At 39.2% G+C, this 23,095-nt stretch overlaps 1 protein-coding gene across 16 annotated transcripts in view; it reads left to right on the forward strand.

Moving 5' to 3' along the window:
• MCF2L (MCF.2 cell line derived transforming sequence like) overlaps positions 1–22,499 on the forward strand; it is a 171,543-nt gene extending 149,044 nt beyond the window's left edge. For 11 of the 16 annotated variants that reach the window (XM_032997044.2, XM_032997061.2, XM_032997053.2 and 8 more), the window contains 19 exons: positions 574–650; positions 1,684–1,750; positions 5,275–5,390; positions 6,343–6,412; positions 7,624–7,716; positions 7,881–7,973; positions 9,328–9,453; positions 10,160–10,381; positions 10,946–11,038; positions 11,637–11,715; positions 11,868–11,934; positions 13,243–13,358; positions 14,011–14,097; positions 14,940–14,999; positions 15,356–15,430; positions 18,866–19,002; positions 19,711–19,823; positions 19,947–20,050; positions 20,187–22,499. In XM_032997044.2, the coding sequence (XP_032852935.1) occupies positions 574–650; positions 1,684–1,750; positions 5,275–5,390; positions 6,343–6,412; positions 7,624–7,716; positions 7,881–7,973; positions 9,328–9,453; positions 10,160–10,381; positions 10,946–11,038; positions 11,637–11,715; positions 11,868–11,934; positions 13,243–13,358; positions 14,011–14,097; positions 14,940–14,999; positions 15,356–15,430; positions 18,866–19,002; positions 19,711–19,823; positions 19,947–20,050; positions 20,187–20,281 (1,890 nt within the window). In that variant the 3' untranslated portion in view covers positions 20,282–22,499. The remainder of the gene's footprint in view (positions 1–573; positions 651–1,683; positions 1,751–5,274; positions 5,391–6,342; positions 6,413–7,623; positions 7,717–7,880; positions 7,974–9,327; positions 9,454–10,159; positions 10,382–10,945; positions 11,039–11,636; positions 11,716–11,867; positions 11,935–13,242; positions 13,359–14,010; positions 14,098–14,939; positions 15,000–15,355; positions 15,431–18,865; positions 19,003–19,710; positions 19,824–19,946; positions 20,051–20,186) is intronic. The other 5 variants (XM_032997045.2, XM_032997046.2, XM_032997047.2 and 2 more) reach the window with 5 other exon arrangements.
• The last annotated feature ends 596 nt before the right edge of the window (positions 22,500–23,095 follow it).

Raw genomic sequence — 23,095 nt, forward strand, 5'->3', positions numbered from 1 at the left:
CAAAGGTTCAGCAAAAGACAATACAAGAAGGGAGGCAGAACCACATGGCCAGTTGGGACGACGGTTGGAAAAAAGGGTTGGACTACGGGGGGGTTGAAAGCAGAACCTCTCATTTTTTTCAGCAAACTGTAATTAGGTCAGCCGTTACAGTAGAAGTTGTAAGAGTGAACTTCTGTGTCAAGTTAAGAAGCTACCAGAAAGTTAGCACAGTACCTCATTTTAAGCTTGGAAAACAGACTAAGGCCAGTGTTGCCTCCAAGATTATGCTGATGCTCTGATGTTGTCTTCCTGGAAAGGGGCCTTGAACCACAATCTTTTCTAAGCTGGCCTTTCATGGAAAACTCCCTGTGTCTAAACGTTCTTGTGTGCTTCAAGACCTTCAGGTTGACCTGGATTTTTTTGGAGCGTTCTTGCAAATTGCCTTCATTTTTAATGGAGTCACAGTCTTTCCTGTGAAAACGCGTGCAAGTAAAGCTGAGTGCAAAGCGCCGTATTTTAAAGGTTTTTTTCCTCATCTGTGATGCTGTGGTAATTTTTTTTGTTGTTTATTTGTTTGTTTATTTCCTCCTTTAGAGTGAAATGACTGAACTCCATCAAAGCAGAGGGGGATCTACAATGGATGATGAAGAAAACCTAGCTGTGTTACGGCAGTAAGTATATTTTGATAAACAAAACCTGCTTTTTCTCTGATTTGGTTCCAGCAAAGTCTGAGTTTGGCTAAGGATTTGATAAGACGAGTATGCTTCTCTGAATTAAGCTTCAGTGCTTTTTGAAATGCCATGGCTATGCTCTGTACACAGAGGAAGATATTTAAGTCTGTCTGCAGCATTATTTATAGTTTACATAATGCCACACTCTAGCCTTCCTGCAGCGAGGTGATGCTGTGGCAGAATAACTACATATCTTCATTTCAGAGATGACATAATTTCAAGTAATAAGCCTCTATCAGTGGTTTTGGTCTCTGTGCTTCAAAAGACTGTCTTTTTATATGACTCATTTTAGTCCCCATTTTGATAAATGTTAAGAAAAATCACTTTCTTATATAAAAGCAGCATCAGTTATATTCAAGAAATAACTTAGTACCACCTGCAATGTGTATAGCAGAGCTTGCATTTCTACCTGTAAACAGGATACTTCTATTGTCTTTTCACTGTTACAGTCGTGTTAAATCATAAAAAATTACAAGCGGAAGGGGTTGGGGGGAAGCATGCTTCCTTGACCATTAGGGAAATTAAACTTAAAGCAGCATTGTGATATTTGAAGTGTGCCCTAAATGCCTGTAATTTAAAATGACTGCTGTAACCTTAAGTCTGTATTTGATAATCCTATGCAGGTCTAACTCCAGCTCCTGTAATACTTGCGAACACAGCATAACCAGATTTTGTATGTACAGTGATAAAATACTTCACTGCTTCAATTCAGTTACTATAGCACTTAAAATGCTAGATTTTACTTTCTTCTTGTTCAAAAGACAGCTTTAAAAATTTTAAAATGTTTTAAAAATACATGCTTCTCAATACAAATATATAAACTGTTGACATAAATATCATGAAACATCACATTTTCCATTACCTGGAAATTGTTTTTAACTTTGTCTGTGTTTCTACTTCAGACAATAAAATGTTGCCTCATTACTTTGCATAAGTGAATAGGCCTGCCTTAATTGTCATTCTTTGTCTACAGGCACGTGATTAACGAACTTATTGAGACTGAACGAGCTTATGTGGAAGAACTTCTCTGCGTTCTTGAGGTAAAGATTAAATTTCACTGCAGCTGTTAGTGAATCTATTTACGTCTTCCATTTCATGGATGCTCTTACGCTTTCCTTATCACTGTAATGCCTCTGCTTGTCAAGCGGTGTGATCATCACATCTCTCTGCCCTCATTGTATTTTCACAGAGGCAGGAATGTGAATTTTTTTTCTAGAAATATTCATGGAACTAGGATTTTGTATTAGAAAACACAAACTGGGCAGAAAATAAGATATGCCTAACTATTTAGGTGAAATATAATGAGATTTGTAATGATCATTAATTCCTGCAAAAGTTAATTCCAGAGTCTTGGGTCAACTCCAGGAAGGTCGTTTGTCACACAGGCATGTGAATCCGCATTGAGAGAATCTTGTGCCAGAAGAGGAAACTTGTTTCTTGCATTCCTCTTTTCATATCTTTAAGTAATCTTCCAAATGTCTTGGGTACAACTGTGGCAACAGAATGCCTTGTAATAAAAATATCTTGATTTGACATTGTAACGGAAACAAAGGTGTTCCCTTTGCTCCACACTTGTGGAGGCACAATTGCAGTGCTGCTGTGTTGCTCATAGAAGTACACTGCAGTATTCTGTGTTGTTCCTCAAGTTTGTTAAATCTTCAGACGTGGATGTGTCATTTTGCTGTAGTCCAATTTGACTGTAGGAGATTATGAAGTTGCAAATGACTAAAGTTGAATTATTTTAATCGGGATGCGTTGGACTTGAGCCAAGCAAGGTACTCTTGGTGTCCGTGCCATTGCTAAGCTCCTAAAGAGGAACTGTCTTAAGTTATGGACGGGGAGTGATAATTTCTGAGTATATACCTTCAAGTAAGAGTACTGTATGAGGGTTTTGAACTCCGGGGTTGCTTTTGCCTAGTTTGTGCTCAGCTTCCCATAGCATTCATGTCCTGGGTCCCAGTACAAGTGCTAGGAAGTGTTGATGACAGTAGGGTGGTTGCATCTGATGCGCGGTAATAAAGCAAGGTAGGTCTGCCGTGGACCTTAGGGATCACCTTATTCTCTGCTTTTATATACAATGCTATCTGTCCAGTTTTGTTCATAAAATCAAGACCTGAGTATTTAGAGGATTTTTGGCCCTTACTACAGGATTGTTGCAGAATCTTTCTATTCCCCTGGTATTACTCTTGTTTTACATGGAATATAGGACAACCCTTGTCTTGCTAGGCCAAGCTGTCTTGGTTTTATGTCAATGTGATAGACTCTCGAGTACTCTGACCGTGTCAGGCACACTTCTCTGCGCCTCTTGGCAGTTTGGGATTCATCTCACCTGAGCTTGGGTGATTGGGACTGCCAGCAGTAATTCTGGATCAGATTCTGGCTGAGGTACAGTTCAATGGCAGTCTTCCAGCTTTTGAGTAATTCTAGTTATTAATTCATAGTTCTGTCTATTTTTCCAATTACTTTATTTCTCCTATTCTATTAATATTCTCATTTTTCCTGTAAAATAATCTGATACTCCTTTGTATGGACAGTGTCTCCTATTATTACGTCATTTTTAATTGCCATGCATTTTCTCTCTGCCAAGGATTCCAATAGAAAAAAAACAAGGTAGTTCCCAAGATTGATTATTGGGAAAGTGCTAGCTGTTTACCGGAGCTTGATAGTTTTCCTTTCATTTATAACCATGGTCATCCCACTTTAGCCTGTGAATCCAGCAGTTTTTACTGGGGAAAAACGTTGGTCTAGTCTATTTTCAGGTATTATATTCAACTCCTTTTTCCATTTACTTTGATGCTTTTAGAACAGCTTTCAAATGGAAGACTAAGGAAAGCCTTATATACTCTTAAAGTAAGATTAAATTCTGTGGCTGCATGGTGTAGCTTTCCCTCTCCTTTCTTAAAACACATGTACTGCCTAGGTAGTAAAACATGAACGTTTTTTCTATATTAAATTTTTAAAATAAATACTATGTCAGCCTGAAGTGGGAAAAAAAAAGATATTGCAAAAGCCTTTTGTCAATGTATGGTTTTCATGCTTTTGTTCTTACAGAATTCCAAAGTACTGAGCTCTGTCAGTTTTTCACCACTTCAGCTGGGTTAGGTACCCCTTCTTTATGCAAATGCTGGCTTTGCTGCTATGTTCAGCATCATCTTTACTTCAAGTGGAAATGAATCATTCTTTTCATGCATCTCTTCACTGCATCTGGACTTCATGGTGGCTGCAGTTCTTCTTTCCCTGTTAATTTTTTAAAATTTCATTTTATGTAAATGATTTTTATCTTTTTTTAAGGCTGTACCACTTTTCTGTTGTTTTTTTGTTTTGTTTTGTTTTCCTCTCTTTCAGAATCTGAATTTTCCTGTTTGGGGGGGAGAGAGATGGGAGAGGGACCAATGGTTGGCTATTTATGAGCTCCAGCATCTTTGCCTATACCATTGTTTTTTCTTTTTTGTGGTGTTTAAGGAAAAAATACCCAGATTTTTTAAAGGAATGTTTCTGGTTTGTTTGTTTTTTTTTAATCACTGTCCCATCCAAATACTTGAATTCTTCAGGCTAGCTGACTTTGCCCATTAGTTCTCCTACTTTTTGTAGTTTGGACATCCCTTTGAAAGTGAAAACTTTACTTGTAGGTGCACTTCTGCTTATCCTTTCATTTAACTTGCTAGTTTTGTTATAAATCAGTGCAGTTTATTATAATCAATGTCACTAATGCAATGATCACCTTGTCCCTGATAACTGTGTTTACCAAAAAAAAAAAAAAAAAAATGCATGAGAGGGAGAAATCTAATCCAAATCTAAATTAGGTCGCATCATATTCCTTCAGGGCCTTTATACCAAGAAATCTACTTACATTAAGAAATCTGCCTATGACACAGGTGCTAGAGCATTCTTGCAGTTTTTCTGGTTGATTGGTTGGAATTGTTTTGTTTGGGGTTCTGGGGGGTGGGGTGTTTGGGTTTAGGTTTTTTAGTATTTTGAGAGATCACAGATTAGTGACCTCAGGACCAGAGGAGAGCAGCCCTGGGCTAAAGACACCCATGTGCTCTCTTTTCCTTATCTGTGCCAGATAAGCTAAATGATTAGCCAAAATTAGCCAAAGCTGATGAAAATGTCTTAAAGGTAGAATTTGCAGCTTAATGTTTCTGTTACCTGCAGAAATAACTGCAGTCAGCTTGTTCCCTCATACTAAGACTGTCATGGAGGTTTACCTGTGTACTGAAATTGTGGCTTTAAACTCAGAGGTGTAAAGTCTCAACAGAGAAAGTATGAACTATAATTTGTGAGCAGTGTGGGAATGCAAAGCCTTTGCTAGGTGGACATGATTGTAAACTTTGCTTCATCCTTGCTTAACTAAAATTGCAGTAATTATTCGAGTGTCTTTCTAAAGACTATAGGTGTGTCTTACTGGACTGATGGAAAACCAGAATTTGTATGCATTTTTCATTATTAATACTGAGCTCTTTCTTTGCTGTCTGTTGGCGTGCAGGCAGACTGCATTGTCAGAGAGAGATAAGTGTTGCAAGTAAAGGGAGATGATCAAATTTGCCTCTCTCCTGTGTTGCAGGGTTATGCTGCAGAGATGGATAACCCCTTAATGGCTCATCTCATTTCACCAGAGCTCCAAAATAAGAAGGATATCCTGTTTGGGAATATGGAAGAAATTTATCACTTCCACAATAGGTGAGGATTTGCATTCAGATCTAAAAATAGCATTTGGATGGGATTCTTTACTCTTTCTTTTAATCTGGTTTAAGTTGCTGAAAGATCCTTACTGAGTCCCACTTGGCTAAATGGCATATCAAAATTTATATTGCATAGAAGAGGAAAAGCAAAATATCTGTAAAAGATGAGCAAAGCTGTGTGAAACTTTATTCAAATGCTTGCAGTACACAAGTAAAATTTTGCATTGTGATCCTCTTCCTGAAGGAAAGCTATTGGGATCTGGTTACAAGCTAATTAAAGCAAGGTTTGTTTGGGTTTGGGTTTCTTTTATTTTTCATGAAACATACTATGGAAAGTAAATTTTTATTCTAAACTACAAATTCTCAACTCTTGCATCTGGTTGAGGTTGGTTAATTTTATACTTGAGTGACCTCTCTCTGAAGTTTGAATCCTTGCTGCTAGAGAGGTATTTCTTCACAGGTTAATATTCAAATTGGTAAAAAAGAGAAGTATTTTCAAGAGAAGTTAAGCATATTAAATAGTTGTTTCTTATTCAGTCAAAACTAGACTGGAAGTTTTGCCACTGATTTTTTTGGGGTGGTTTTTTTTTTGATCTGGGGAGATGGGGTTGGGTTGGTTTGTTTGCTTTGTGGTGTTTGGTAGTATTTGAAAGGAAAACCCAAACACTTTAAACTGTACAAATCCTGCTGCTGAATACGTAAGGCAGGGGAAACAAAATCCCCATTCCCTCCCCAATCTTATATTTGATTTCAGTTGTAGCAACAGTCAGCTAAAAGAAGTTGGTCAGAATGTTTGTTTTAATTTGCTATCCCTTTTTAAGTACATGATGTAGAAGAGTTTTGTTTAGTTTTGTGGTACAGAACCACAACTCTGTTTCCAAAAGCCTAGAAAATGAATTGCAAGAATGTGACCATTTACTACAGCTCTAAGAAAATCTTCTTCCTCATAGAATATTTTTGAGAGAACTAGAAAACTACGTAGAATACCCAGAACTAGTAGGACGGTGCTTTCTGGATCAGGTATGTGTCATCTTTTGCTGAAATTTTGTTCATAAGCCCCTCTAGGACTGTAACGTTATGAGAGTGATTTTCATGTAGTAATTGTCACCACATCCCTATTGTTTGTTTGAACAAGTAACATGTTTAGAATGTAGATGTTAATTGAGAGCTGGGGATATTTCCCATTGTGTGTGTTAATTAATTTTGTTAGAAAGAGCTACTACTTTATTGAAAGAAAACTGCTTTATTAAAGTGACAGTTAGGAAAACACGAAGAGGAGTTACGCCCTGCATCATTTCACATCACTATAAATGATTAGTTTATTATTGGTTAGATTTCTTTACTGGATTTTTTTTATAGTTGTTCTTTTCCCTTTTCTTTAAAGAATATACCTCAACAGAATAAGTCCAAAATATTTTTATTCTGAAAAGAGAAAGCTATGGCAGAATGAAACTTTTAAAATCTGGATTTATTAAACAATGAGTGTCACGCATAGTGTACTAAAGGCTAAATAGGAATCTGTTTATGGAAAGCAGTCTTCTGTCACTGCTGCCCACCGATGCTCTAAAACTTCTGGGAGGGGCCCTCCCCCTGCTATTTACTGGCTACACCCATGGAAATGCTCTTTCTTAAAACTGAGGGACAGAGGTACTTCTATGCCTGCTGATTTCCTATCTAGTCTTTCCTTTATACCTATAGTTACTATATCATTTTAAACAGTCTTACTTCCTTTTGCTTTCAGCAAGTACCGAAGTCATGCTGTTTAGTTGCTGAAGAAATAAGGGGCAACAAACTGCTTGGTCTGCCTTAGTGCAACTCCCAGTGAAAAACACATTCATAAAATGAAAATGTATAAAGAAAAAAGGGCAAAGACTTTTAAGTTGCACAGAGGGACTTGTGGTTGGACATTCATAGAAGTATTTTTCATATTGTAATATAAATATATTTGTAAATATATTATTTGCTTCTTTGTAAGGTGCTTAACATTCAACTGAAGCAAAAATCAGCATGAGCATTTCATTCTGATGTTCCAAGTACAAAATTAGTAGCCATTACAAAATCAATTATTTTGAATGGTTGTTTTTTGCTTAGGATGCCTCAAGGAATTGGGGTTTTTGTTATTGTTCTTATAGTTTTTTCGTAGCCTTATTGATTATGAAAAAAATTCTTACGAACTTTGTTATTAAAGTCACAAGAATTTATTAACCTTTTGTTTCTCTACCCAATTTCAGATGGAAGATTTCCAGATTTATGAAAAATACTGTCAAAATAAACCTCGATCTGAAAGTTTGTGGAGGCAGTTTTCAGATTCTGTATTCTTTCAGGTATGCTTGCTTGAGTCTCTAAAATAATTGTGTTTTCGGTTTTGTTGTGGTTTGGAGGTTTGTTTGTGTTTTGTTTTAGTTTTTGTGGGGTTTTTTTAATCATCTCAAGAACAAATAACAACAGCATTGATTAGTGTCCTGATGAAATACAACACTGATTACAGGAATGTCAAAGGAAACTCGATCACAAGCTCAGTTTGGACTCATACTTGCTGAAACCCGTTCAAAGAATAACCAAATACCAATTATTGCTAAAGGTATGTGTTACTAAGCTGTAATGCTAAGTACATTTTGTGCATTTTGTTTTTTAAATGCTGGTTCTCTTAGCCTGCTGGAGAGAAACCTAGAAGTTAGTAGACAGATGTATCCATCAATACACAGACAAATCTCGGTCTACCAGATTTTGGCTCAGTTCTTTCCGCTTTCAGCTAAAAAGCTGATAGTAGACAGGCAACTATTACACAGAGACACCCGGAGTAACTGCTTTTGCCCTTATATTTCTGCTGGAGAGAAGAATGAAAAGTTGATTATGGGAAGCAGAAGTACCAAGAAACTTTTGCAACAAAGAAAAGAGTATCTGAAGTAGTTGTCACTCTTCTGTTACAAGTGCCTCATCCATATTGCAGGAATCTGCCTTGCTGGGTTCTAGGAAATGTCCTTGACAGAGTGCTGTATGGTGTTTTTACAAAGGATGCTGTTGTGATTCACTTAAACATGCTATGCTGAGAGACCAAAATGGAGCAATATACTACCATAAATTTTTAAATTAATATATAAGGTTTTGTCAAGTTTGAAGTAAGAAATATTTTTCACATAGGCACACGTTTCAATAATTGTACTTAAGAGTAATTTTTAAAAATTGCCTCAGACCAGATTTACTCTTGAGTTAAAACTGAGCTGAAATTAATAGCTTTTAAAGATTTAATTACATTAAACTTGTGTAGAGAGGAGTATTAGAAAGGTTTTTGATTTAAAGTATCTTTAATGCCTGCAACCCATGAATAAATGCTTAATCTCATACTATGAAGACTGGGGGATTCCATGTGAACTTGCAGCAATGTTTATCTGGATCAAATTGGAAGATGCAGCTTCACCAAAAAACCCTTTGGAAAAGGGATGCCTTTTTAAATGCATAGACAATGCTTAGTGCAGTAAGTTTAAGTCTGTTACTAGCATCCCAGACCTCACCATAATTCAAATAAAAAATTAACCTTGGCAATGTTTTTACATTTGTTCACTTCTAAAAAGTAACAAATATTTTAAAAATCCTTTTATGTCTGTGGGGTTTTTTTTTGGGGGGGGGGGGGTTGGGTTGTTTTTTGGTGTTTTGGGTTTTTTTTTTTTTTAGCAACTGTGATAAAAAAATGTCTGCAAAGTTAGTCTTGTAAAGTTCGTAGAGTTTACAAAACCTCTAGATGAACATAATATATTTGGCTAGTTAGCAGCAGAGATGAGAAGTAATACTTTAGGGTCTTTCGAGTTCCAGCCAGTATTTAACCCACTAGATTATACGCTATTAAACTTTACTGGATAACTTTAAAAACTTGAACGTTCCTAGTTGCTGCTGTTTCCAAGGCTAAGTATGTATGTTGTCATTGCCTGCCTGCTCAGGAAATGCTGAAGTACAGCAAGAACTGTGAAGGTGCTGAAGATCTTCAGGAGGCATTAACTTCTATACTGGGTATTCTCAAGGCAGTTAATGATTCTATGCACCAGATAGCCATTACAGGCTACGATGTGAGTAAGAGAGTAAATTACACTGTAATTTATTTTCATTTATTTCTTAAATATATGTACATCATACCCTATTCTGTGGACTAACAATGCGAAGAATGTTTTACAAAAGGTGCCTTTAAACTGAATTGTGTAATGAAAATAATGGAAAATGGATCTCTCTGTACCCTTCTGAAGTTTTCTTGCTATGAATAATATTTTGCTCCATCTAGCCAAGTTTCTTTTTCTTTGATCTGCTTGACACTGAGTTAGAAGCTGAAAATCATCATGAAGAGTCTGGTTTAGGCTACTGCCAAATGGGAGTCACTACCAAGTTTTTATACTTATGTGTAAAACTACACCCAAAACTTCCAGTTAAAAAAGTCAAAACAAAACACAACATAAGCAGCTTTGGAGCAGAGTTTGGGGGAAAAAAACCCTGAACAACCAAATATGTGTATTGTGCCTCCCACTCTCTCTCTATGTAGATTTCTGTATCTCTGATACTGGTACTCTTGACTGTAAAATCCTGCCTGAACCATGTCGTGGAGAGACAAGTATGTATTAAAAAAAAAAAAATACAACACTAACTTTATTTTTATTATGTTTTCAAACCAAACATAAATGCTGATGTGAGAGATTACTTGAAATGACAGAACTTGTAAAGACCTGTTCAGAGTATGTGTTTTATCTTTGTAGTTATAAATATCGCTTTTTTTTTTTGTTCCAGGGAAACCTGAATGAGCTGGGTAAGCTTTTAATGCAGGGATCCTTCAATGTCTGGACTGACCATAAAAAGGGTCACTCAAAGGTGAAAGATTTGGCACGTTTCAAGCCGATGCAACGACACCTCTTCCTCCACGAGAAAGCAGTGCTGTTCTGTAAAAAGCGAGAAGAAAATGGAGAGGGATATGAGAAAGCACCTTCTTACAGCTACAAACACTCCTTAAATGTAAGACACCGAGCAGGCCAGCTAGGTCGAAGTACCGAGGGTTTAACTTGCAACAACACAACGTTCTAGATTTTTGTCTGTGAAGCTGCACTGGGAACTTTGCCCTTTCAGACAAACCTAACTGGTACCGCAGGTCTGCGTTGCTTTGTGTTGCTGTCTGTTAGAGAGATGGTGGGTGGGAAATTACCCTTTGAGAAAATCCAAACCATACTAGTCTAGCTGAATGGAAGTTGCATTAATCACAGAGAAAATGTAGAGCAGTGTAGTATAAAATAGATGTAAGATTTGGTGGTCTGGATTTTAAGAGATACCTTGTGAGTCAGTCTCAATGTAATGTACCTAAATCTTTCTTCCCTCTGAGGTAGCCAAGCTGATACAAAGCACTAAATCTCTTATGTCCAACATGCAGATCATATGTTATTAGCTATTCTTTTCCTTGAGTAAGAAGCCAAATGTAGTTTTCCTTTTCAGAAACAGGGTACCAAAGAATACCAGCAGCCACCTGCTTCAGTTGTTATCGTAATTGTAACATGGTAGGTCAGCTTCTGTTCTCTTTGCTTCCAGATGGCAGCAGTTGGAATAACAGAAAATGTCAAAGGTGATGCAAAAAAATTTGAAATCTGGTATAATGCAAGGGAAGAAGTTTACATTATACAGGTAAATAACATGCCACTACATTAAAAAAAAAAAAGAAAAGTAAAAAAGAGAGAGAAATAAAAGTTTGGGGAGGGGGAACTCTAACCCTAAGAAGATCTGGAGGTTTTTTCCTCTGTTATATCACTAATAGACAGTAATGAGAAAATGTAGAAAAAAAGAAAAAAAAAAAAAAAACAGAAAAAAACCCCAAAAACAAACAAAAAAAAACACCAAACAAACAAACAAAAAAACAAACAAAAAAAACACCACCACCAGATTAATTAGTAAGGTAGTTTCTTAATATATTTCAATTACAGAGTCTTCTGGGGAAAAAAATAATCACGTTTTACAATATCCATGGAGAATACTGTATGCACCATTCCTATTGCTCTCACTGGAGTAGTGGATGGCTTGGGATCCAGGGTTTGACTGTAGCACATGCGCAGCCTCTGCCTCAGCGTGTTCCAGTTGTTACAACTAGTTTCTCTTCACTGAAGGACCAGAGAGGGAGTTCTGTCTGTCCCTCTTGAAGGATTCCTCCAAGGCTATGCTTTGGAATGCAAGTCTTTGTGTAAGAAGTATTCTGTGCTTGATGGCTGATGTGTTTATTTTTGGGTAGGCACCAACCCCTGAAGTTAAAGCTACTTGGGTAAATGAAATAAGAAAAGTGCTGACGAGTCAACTGCAAGCGTGCAGAGGTAAAATATTTTGGAACTCTCTATATTTTTAATCTATTTTCCCTTTGAACTTCAAAACCTGCCCTGTATATCTTCAGTATGTAGGACTGTAGAAATGAAAACCTCAAAACGTAAATCAATTTTAATAGTTCTTTTTCTTTGCTTCATTACAGAAGCTAGTCAGCACAGAACACTAGAACAAACACAGAGTTTACCTCTACCAGCATCATCTTGTACAAGGTAAGTATGTGTGTTGTCAAATCAGCCTAGTTGCCTTGTAAATATACCAGTACGTCTAGTTTGCAGTTCTTCATTACTTCTATCCCTTAATACTAGCCCTTGTGTTTTAGGGGCTTTTTAGGTGTCTTTCTACTATAAAGCTGTAAAGCTTGGGGTTTATATATCCTCAGAACTGTTAAACTGAGCAGCAGGGTCATGGGCTTTGCCAGTTGATAGAGAACAAGACAGAAAAGTCATTTTCTGTGCCAGCCAAACTCCTGGTGGTGTTATGGGTCTGTTTGTTGAACAGCTAATTATCTGCTTTACAGCCCAGATAAGAATGTGAAGCAGCCTCTTCCTTCCCTCTCTGTTCTTTTCTTCCACCTGGATTATTTTTTCTTTCTTTTCCAATGCCACATTATCTTCCTTTCAGTCTTTTTCAGGGCATTATCTTTTCTCTGTCCCTTGTTCCCTTGTTCTTTTCCTCCAATTTCCTTTTATTTTTTTTTTAACTGAGGTGTTGATGGCTCCAATGTCCCAGCTTCTGAGTCAAGCTTTTCTTTTTTTCCTATTTTTTATCCTTTACCCTACCAACCTGTATATCCTTCTGTTCCCAGCTACCGTTCTGCCCTTCTCTGACACCTCTCTTTAATTCTCTGCTATTCCCTCTTTATTTACATGATACATGTATATACCCATATACCCATAAGCCCACGTGTTCATATCTTCAGTCATTCCCACGTGGTCTATGCTCAAATATGTATCAGTAGCTCTCTGCCCTGCATGTTTTATGCATCTACTTATGACTGGGGGGGAATTTCCCAGATGCATAGTACTTGTAAGATGTCTTTCTCCATTCCATTCTCAGTCAGAGGTATGGTGGGAAACCAACTGCAAGATCCAACCTACATTCTTTGTTCATCCCTCACCTGTTCCTCTGTTAAGAGCTTCTGAGGGGCAGAGTTTATTCCTTTAGTTAGTTAGTATGTTCAGGAGGAAACTGTCAGCACAGGATGTGTGCCTGTAGCTGAGAGTGAGTGGAAGTTGTCCTGAGCTGTCTTTTCACTAGCTCCCACTGCCATAGTACCTGTGGTTGCAGTCAGTTAGGGGAACCTTTCTCCTTTGTGTGTGCTTATTGTCTTTAAATGCACAATCACCCGTGACTTTTTCAGTCCTGGAAGCTGTGATCTAGGAATTAGCTAATAAACGGTTTTTAGCCTGTATATATCTGTATGTAAAACGCAGCCTGTGACTGAAGGTCATCACCCCTGTTCAGACCCAAATTTGTTAGAGATGGATTGATTGTCTTAATTTTCTTCTAATAAACAGTCCTTCACGGAACCACATGAGAAACACCAAAAAACTGGACGAGAGAAAAGCTGATCCTGCAAGCCTAGAAGGTTATGGCACCACAGTAGCACCAAAGTACCCCGAGAAAGGTAAAGGTGAGTTTACACGTATGGATTGTTATCTTTAATTGCGAAGAGCACGCCTGCACTGCAGAGGCACGGGCAGACCCACCAGCAGAGCAGCCACGGTGGTGGCAGGGAAACACAGCGCGACACCTGAACGAACGGGGTCTTGCTGCTTTCAGCCCTCAGGCAGCCCACCCACAAAGTGCTGCCCCCGCTGCACCAGCGTGTGCCGGTCCTGTCTGCCCTTAGCTTGGGGTGTCTGTGTGCCACTGTGTGCTGTGGCCACCTCGGATGCAGCGTAGTCAAAAGGAGGTGGGAACTATGTGTTACGAGGCCCGAGTCGGCAGGAGATCTTCTGTTAGAGCTGCCCACCTTCTCAGGGCTCTCTTCCTCTGCATAAATTTCATGGCGTTACCTGTTCTGAAAAATTTTGGCTGTTTTGGTTTTTTTTTCCTTTGAATTTTGGTTCCCATCACGGAGACTGTTTACTGAACCAGCGGCAGTACAAGCTCCCGCACAGTGAGAACAACTGGCCACTTGGGTTTTTCTGTCGTACCTCAACTTTCAGTTGTCCTTTCTCATCCTAACATGCAGGTTCCCCGGCAGAGCTGCAAACAATTTTTGCCTTGATCTTTTCGTGGCCTTCTCCCCTTTCTTTCTCTGTCTCTCTCTTCCTTTGTAGATGACACTAGCTCTACCTCAGAATGCTCTGTACTGTCAAAAAAGTGCTTTACGCTGCAGGGCTTTACTAACCTCAAAAGTCAGAAAGGTAATTTAAAAAAAAAAAAAAAAAAAGAGAGACTGTTTTCTGTTTAAGACTGTAATTGAAGCATCAGTTTGTATGTGTGTGTAGTGTAACAGGTTTTCAGTGTATGCACTAGCTTGTTCTCCTAAATTCAAGCTAGGCTCCTGAGTCACTGACCCTGACAGGGAGATTTCAAGAGAAACCAGCTCCAGAGTGGGAGGGGGAGATGCAGCTGGGAAGAGTGGAGCTGTTGGATATGCAAGGGAAGGATTGCAGTTTCCAGTGCCTCCAGTCTCACTATCGAGGCCAAGGAAGGAGTTTATAGTGCCCCATTCCTGTAGGAAAACTAGAAGGAGGAAGTTGTTTTCAGATCAGACACCTGGCCTGCTTGTGGTTTCAGTGGATCTGCCCCAAAGGCAGCTGTACTCGGCAAAAACGAGTCAAGGTTTTGCTAGAGTATTTCTACATTAGCATCCTTTCTAACAAAACTCCCAAAGCATGACTACAGCAGAATATGTATGACAATGTTGTTTTGCTGAATACAGAAATAAATAAGAATTTCCCTATGCTTCCAGAAATGGTCTTTATTTTTTTTTTCTAAAACACACGATAGGAGTCTGAGACCTTTCTTGTTTCCTCCTGCCAAGTAATCTCACTGGTATATTCCCTTCTTGCTTTGAACAGTCTGAATTGCATTAAGATGATGGCACTTGTTCAAGAGCATGATTTTTTTTTTTCCCCCCAAGCATCTTTTCAGAATGCCTTTTGAAAACCTGATTACCTTTGAGTTCCTTCTGGAGAGACTCTAGGGTTGTGTATCTAATGCTAATGAGGTGAGCACTAATATCCCACGCTTGCCTTGACAGAAACTCCATCTCCTTCTCCTAAAAGCCAGACATTGCCAATGATCCTTCTTACAGGACCAGGTATTGCTGTAGCGCTAGATTTCTATAAAAATGATTGCTTAATTTGGTAGTATTTGTCTAAAATTTAAATTAATTGTATTCAGTCGATGTCTAGTTCATTTAGAAAAGTTTACATATACTTTCATCTATTACTGTAAAATAAATTTGTCAATTTATCTTCAAATAGCTACATGTAAATAATGAATTCCTTCTGCTGTAATTGAACAATGACAGCTAAAATTAGAGTGATTACAGGAATCCACTTTTTTCCAGTGTAAACTCAAAGGTATTTAGCATGCAATCCACCTATTCTCTTTTTTCCAGTTCTTCAATATCTCTCTTCTGTGTTTTTTTTTTGCCTATTGATCCTCCTGCAGCTTCTCCTACCAGTCCTGACAAAAAAGCTAAACGACATGAAGTAGTGAGTGACCCAACTCCTTTTGGTTTAAGAGGTATAGTGATACCACATCTTGTGTTCCACAAATATCCACACATCCCTCATGTAACATGTCATCAGAGTGCTGGGGATACCTATATGATGCTGTTGCATGCAGCAGTATTGATATCAGCTGAGTTTTTCCAAGTGGGTCTATCAGCTTCTGTATATAGTGGTTTTGACAGTACAACTGGTTGAGGCTTTACCTTGACATCACATAAAATAGCATCTGGTTAACTAGTTTTTAGGAGAGGGCAGGGGGAAAGGGATCTTCTGCTGAAGAAATAACCAGAAGCTGGGTATTTAATGGAACTACAGCAGCGTCCAGTTGCTATGAGACACAGGGTTTTCCAGTTAGTGTCCTCCCTTTACTGTGCCCCTTGTGGAAAGGATCTAACGTTTTAAAAAGGGGGAAAAATAAAAAATCCAAACCCCGTGAACTCTAGTCAGAGTAGGGATCATCGCTGTCATGTGGAATTTCCATTTTAGATCTACACTTATTACTGTAGTCACAGACCCATTGCATCTTTCTTTGGGTGATAGTAGGCAATTTTCACTACCCTGTGAACCCCAGATGATTTAACTGAAACTCTTGCAGCAGGTTGCCTCCTGTCCTTCCAACCCGCAGCTAAGCAAAGAATAGAAAAGCATTTCAGGTAAATGACCCATTTCTAACCAGCAAGGCTGTTGGTGAAGGCTTGAGTGCAAACGCCTCGGGCTGATTAACTACAGAGCACAAGGAGAGCAGCCCCTCTCTTCCCGACTCTTTTTCCATCACCACCTCTTTTAGAAAATATTATTCTAAAGATGAAGCTGCTTTGAGTCCTACTGTCACCCTCCTCTCCAGGTTTTCACAGCCTTTGTCTTTGTCTCGCCTGTGGAAACGATGCAGATTCACCTGCTGTGCTGGGAAGACTATGCAACAGCACTCACCTTGTCTGAGCAGCAGGCAGTGTAATCCCAGGCCGGACGCGTGCAGAAACTCCACAAGTGTGGATATGGGAGTTACAAGGTTAATTTTCTGCAGGTAGCAGTCAAACCTCTGAGATCTCCAGGTACCATGGAAATCTTGAGGGCCTGAAAATGCTATTGGAAAGCAAAGGATGTTTTGTGGCCTTTTTCATGGGTGCTGGAAATTTCCAGGCTGGAGAGTCTTTGATCATTGCTAGTTTACAGGAAAGTTGTTGAGACCTTGGAACAGACTTGTCTGATTTGCTGTCCTGTACAGCAGCCTCTCACTTCATGAAACCACTAAACCAAGTAAATTAATTTGAAACGTCGAGTAACTCCGCTTTCTGTCTTACACTTTCCAATCTCTTTTCTGACACTTTATCTCTTCTCCTTCCCCAACTCCAAGAAGGATAAGCAGACAGTTGACCTGGGCATTTCAGGATGAAACTGCACTGGGTGATGGTCACAGCTCCTCGGTGCAGAGTCTATTGCCACCACCCGTTTCCTTTCACTGTTGTATCACTACTACTTGCATCGCAATGAGCTCAAGGAAAATGAATTAGTGGTAGAATCACATCTTGCAGATAGATCCTATCTCTGGGAAGAAACCTGTGGGCCCGTTCTGAAGAAAAGAGGTTAATGAATTGTTGGTTTTCCTGGCAAAATCAATTCTAAACTCATTTCTGCATAACCTTGTCTTTTCTCAAGCCTGTCTGCCGTTTTCCTGCTCAGATGTCCTCCCTCACAGGGAGCTCTGATTCAGTCACACCATGCAGGATACACACATTGAAAGTGTCTGCATAATTTTGGTGCCTGCAGTTAGCTAATACGAATATGACGATAGTGACCACTTCCCCTCCATGCCCAGGGCCAGATGGGCTTTTATACGGACTTGTTAATAGTAGAGAGCCAGCTTGTATGAGCAGTTGGAGTGTTGCTGTGGCAGGATCAGGCAGGTCTGCTCTTACTCACATCAGCACAATATATGAAAAGAAAGAAGCTGAGGAACAAGAGCTGCAACCCATAATGTTCCAGATGAGCAGGCCAATGAGTATAATGATACAGGCAGAGCAATTACAGTGATTTCACTTTCTTTTTCTTTTGTGCAATGCGTTGGATCTGTTTCTAATGAGAGCTTGGGACAATTGGGAGAAACCGAGTTTTCTTTTGTTGCGTTGTTCTTAATGTGGAAATAATGGAAGGGGTTTCAGCTGAGTCCCGTGAGCCAACTACGAGACATGAGCTTCCAAGGAAATTTGCATGGAATACAGCAGGACTTTATTACTCAGTTTCTTCACAGATGGAAGTTCATTCTTAACCCTGGACAGGGCCAAATGGGTCAGTACCTCTAACCTTGTGCAGGTCATCCAGCAGCGCAGGCGAGGTAAAAGTCCCACTCTGTTTGGCATGCTTTAGGTGTGATTTCTTTCTATGATTCTTAGATTGCTTTGGCTTTGCTCTGACGATGCTCAGGTTTTCTCCTAATGCACTGGTATGTCCAGCCATGCGACAAATGCCTCAGAAGCAGTGAAGAGCAAAAATGCTGGTGCTTTCTCAACTTAATTAATAGTTACATAAAAGTTGGGAGGTTTGTTCTTCCTTTCATTCTTTTCATTGAGTTTCATTGTTGTTACCCTTTGGCTTGAACAAAAAATCTGACAAATATTTATTTGCCATTTGTCATGATTTTTTTTCATTATAACCTCAACATATTCATTAGCAGCTGCTGATCTCAGTGAAAAGCATCCCACTAGAAAAACTTACCGTAGTTTTATTTGGAAAAGGATTTTGTGCACTCTGGGTACGATTCAGCTTTGTAAATAAAGGAAATTCTTCACCCTGAGAGAGAAAAAGGAATACTTGGTGATAAATGACAGGCAGGAGATTGTTCTTGTGGTGTTTGGTGCAGAGACTTAACACCAAGATAAGTCAGTGTGATTAAGTATACTTGTGTCAGCCTGAATACCCTTAAATAATAAGCTGCCTCGTCAGGTGAAGTTGAGTGCCTGTAGCTTGTGTTGAATTTCTTGACAGCTCTAAGTGCTCAACGATTTGAAGGAGGCAATGCACATCCATCCCTCATTCCAACAGGCTGATTAGGTTGCTTTGGGTGACAGCCCTGTGTGTTCATCCTCTTCCCATAAAGTGTATGTTCCTGTCTTCTACCTCCTTCCAAGAAAAAGAGTATCTACCCATCTCTCATCTTTGTAGAAATAGCTGCTTTTTAGTTGGGAATTTGCATTCTTTCTATCTGTTTCCCTCTACCTAAATCCAAGGGGCCAAATTCACTGCTGTGCACTGCCACAGCTCCACTTACTCAGATGGGAACAGGCCAATGTTTGCCAGCTGTGAATTTCACCTGGTGGCTGTAATAACTTCCCTGTGGATGGTTTTCCTCTTGTTTATGTCAATCACTTAAGAGCGTTTCAGTGGGAAGAACATTTCTCCCAGGCAGTGGCTCGCTGCTGCAAAGCTAACTGTCGGCTGTTTGTTCCCCAAGGTTGGGCTAAGACGTCTCATTCTCTTGATGCATCTGAAGAAAATGACGGCTGGTCTAGTGCTGAAGATCCGCTGAATTCATCGGATGCGGAGGAAGAAGGAGGAGGAGGAGGAGGAGGGGGAGGCGAGATGAAGCTGGTAACCAGCCATGCTTTCCTATTGAGCTAAGCGAACGATACTGATATGTTCATCGTGTGTGGCGGTGTGCAGAAATGCTTTTGAAGCTTGCAGGAAGGAAGGTGTCTACCTTGAAATCCTCAGCTGGGCAAAATTCCTAGGGCAATGGCAAATATCCCCTTCTCTTAAATCAGACCTTGGGAAGGTCCATCTGTGCCTTTGTGTACCCGCAGAGTAGCGAGACCGCGACTGCTTTTGCCATAGTACAGCAGTCAAGCGATGACATGCTCAACCACCGTGTCAGCAGACTTCCACACATACATCATATCGCGAGTTTGCCAGCTTGGTTTTGTGGTGGGGGTTTTTTTGGTTTGGTTTTTGGTTTGGTTTTTGGTTTTGGTTTTGGTTTTTTTTTGTTGTTGTTTTTTTGTTTGTTTGTTTTTGTTTGGGTTTTTTTTTTGTTTTTTCCTGTAGAGATTTTAATTAATTGTTGTAATGGAAACATTTCACTGAATATTTTTCAGTGTGTGAGAATTCATGTCCTGAATTTGCATGTAATTGAACAGCAAAGTTTTACTGCCCCTCAGTATGTATGCTTACATCATCTTCAGCATGTATGTGCATGAGAAAGGAGGGAAAAGTACTATAATTTCATACCAAAAGCTGCAATGTACTTTAAAGTACTCCATAGAAATTATTTGTTTCTGTTTTTCCTCTGTGTGCATTTAGACTCCTGGTAAATATACAGTTGTGACTGATTATGAGAAAGGAGTTTCTGAAGAATTTACAGTGAAAAGTGGAGATCTAGTTCAACTGATTCGTGAAGGGGAGGATGGACTTTGGTACGCAGATCTGTGTTTGGAAATTTTTATACGCAGAACTGTTTGGAAGGCAGATGTTTAGGGCAAAACTTTCAAAGGCATCAAGTGAAGCAATCTGACTTTTTATTTTTTATATTTTTTTAGGTATGTAAAGAACCTGAGCACTGGTAGAGAAGGTTGGATCCCAGCAAACAATCTGCTGATGCTTATAGGCAATTCGAAATCAGCTCAATCTTTAAGCAGCTCTGGTAAGCTATGTATTTTAACTGAGATGATTGTGTCTCTGAAGATTCCCAGTATCAAAGAAAGTTGTGAAAAACAACCACATCACATTTTCTTGTGGGTTTGTTTTGTTTTTTTCTTTTTTCTTTCTTTCTTTCCCAGAGTCAGGCACTGCCTCCAGCACTTTGAGCACATCATCAAGTTGCAGTGATAGCTGCAATGCCAGCAGCACCAGCTTCTCGGACATTAAGGGCTAACATTAAATTTTCACCCCACCTCCACGGAAGGCAAATCCAGAGTTTGTCATTTTGTGCAGAGTTCTGGACATTGGACCACAACGGAGAACCACCAGTTCTGTGTTGCCAGCTCTGAGTATTTTCAGTAGTGATTTTTACAGGTTCTCCCAGAAGATCCCAATGAAAAGTGCATGGAATGTGAAGTTGTAAATAAAAGTTAAATGATTTGAAATAGGGCCTTGCAGAGGCTTCTGCTCTGAAGTCTGAAGCTGCAGAGCTGTTAGCATAAAACACATTTTCTCACTGATACGCAAACAGGTTTCTGCAGAACTGTATCATGTTGTAACAGCCAGAATCTGTGAATGTGAGCAAACAAAATGTGTTCAGTGCTAAATCCTCATTGTAAACTAATAACATAGCAATCACTGTACGGGACAGATATGAGGAAAATCAATCTGAGTTTACAATTTCTTCTCCCAAAAAAACCCGTTCTCCAAGGACGTACCTCGGTCAATGCAGTGAGTGGGACTCTTACGGCAGCCAGGAAGGAGATTTGGTCCGGCCTTTTCTCTTCTCTTGGGTCTTCAGGATCTTCTTCTGCTCCTGAGAGACTGGGATGCAGACTCTTGACCACAACAGCATCAAAAGAAACTATTATTTTATCCTTTCCAACCTTTTAATGATGCGTGCAATGGAATAGCTGTTTTCTGAGGTATTTCGACCTCACAACCAAATTCTTTACCAAGATCACTGTGTTTACAAAGCCCTGGCAACTTAGTAGTATCTTTCTCCTTATGTAGGCGCACAATGAAACACAAATGTTTTGATTCACTAAATGATTTCTTAATAAACGGTAATTGCATGGTTACCTTCAGCTCTCACAATTAACATGCAGTTAACAGGCAGGGGAAACTATTGTTGCTGCACTAGGGGTCAACAGCCTTCCTTCAGACAAACCTATGAGGGTTAGAAATCAGATGTATTTTTAGTCAATAGTGTTTGTTACGGATTTATTCAAAGAGGAAAAAAACAAGGACATAATTTTTCTATAAAAGGGGAGCACGGGAGGAAAAAAATCTTTATTAGAGAAGAGTTGGATTTATGCTACAGACATGTATTTTAAATTTTTTTTAAAGGAAGGGTGATGCTAAACTTGCCATTTTTCAAGGTATGATGTAAGCAGATGTTGTAAATTTTCACTTTGTCAGACGCTCTTTGCATGTCATCCTTACAAACAGTCCAAAGCTCTGTGCATGTATGGAATATTGTATTAATTCCTGTCCATCTCAGATATTTTTACTTACATGAAAAGAGGTTTTTAACTGATTCATATACCATATTACTTAAAAATAATGTGGATATTAAGAGCTTAATTTTTCAGAAGCACTAGGCACAGCAGATTATGTCAATGGGAACTGCTGTTAATCATCAGACCCTCTGATGGCTGAGCCCTGAAGTCTGTCTTTATGCCAGAATTTTATATTTTAGCGGCTGCAGCTTAGGAAACTTAAACGAGAAATACTCTAAAGAATGATCTTGCTCCTGGGTTGCAAAAGCAACCCTACCCCAGATGCAATCAAAATGCAGCTGACCATGATCAGTACAGATTGAAACATATATATATGCACACACATATATTTATGCACATATTTATGTGCATGTATGTGCTCGTGTGTGTGTATATACATGTGTGTGTGTAGATATGTATATGTGTGTAGATATAATGTATCAGTGTAAAAGATGTATTTATAGTCTTCATGCTGCTGAACGTGTCACTTTACAATTCATAAGTACTTAGGTTTCTTGCAATACTGCAATATAAAGGCTGATCAGGGTTTTACTCCAGCCATCTTTTCCGATGCAGAAATGCTCTGATCTTTTTTTAATTATCCCATATAATACTGTTCTGACCAGGAATATTTAGTCTGATATTTAACAATGGAATGGCAACGTGAAATTCAGCTTATCTTCACCTATGTAAGTTATTTTGTAAATTATCTGTAACATAATTTTCTTATATATTGCTGTCATTGCTAGGATGAGACTGTCCTTTCATTTCTGACTGCAACCTCATTTGTGTTATTTCAAAGGTTTTCTCCACATCATTGCACTTTAGTACAACTCATTTCACCATTTCCTTTTTTACTGCTGTTGTGAATTAGAAGTTCAAAGTCAGAGGTCTCTATTGTAATTAATTTGAATAAATTTCAGCGCTTCTTGCTGAATGCCTTTATGCAGACATGCTCTGTGTTTTATTTTGTCTCACGATCTTAAAAGCTTCTTCTGGGTATCGTATAAAAACAGAGATATGCTGAAGGATTTGGAACAGAAGACCAGGTCTGTCTAGCTGTTGCTTGTCAGGGTCTGTGTATTCAAATCCTTTGCTTGCTCATTCTGGACCATCTCTGGAAAACACCATTTCACCTTTGTGACCCTGTCTCGCTTCTCTGGCACTGGGGAATTAAAGCGCGTCTGCGGGCTGAGGGTAAAAAATTAAAGCCAGAGCCAGGTAATCAGATTGATTCCCTTTCTCCCACGCACCCTTTGTGAAAGACAGCACACTGCTGTTGGGTTTTCCCAAAGAAAGCTGTGTATCCCGTGGTTCCCCTTCGCCTGCACGCACACTCCTCTTGAACCTGTGGTCTTAGCAGAACAAGCTGTATGGCCACAGCTGGGTCAGAAATGACAAACCACGTTCACCCTTGCAGCATCTGAAGAGGAATGTTTGTGCGGTCACAGATCAGTGGCTTTAAGGACCATCAGGCCGTGGCAGGAGGTGAATTTCACACCAACTGGAGGGATTTGGGCCGAGTTGGTGGCCGTGTGCAATTACAC

This window comes from Tyto alba, unplaced genomic scaffold (assembly GCF_018691265.1).
Source record: "Tyto alba isolate M040663 unplaced genomic scaffold, T.alba_DEE_v4.0 Super-Scaffold_45, whole genome shotgun sequence".
NCBI lineage: Eukaryota > Metazoa > Chordata > Aves > Strigiformes > Tytonidae > Tyto > Tyto alba.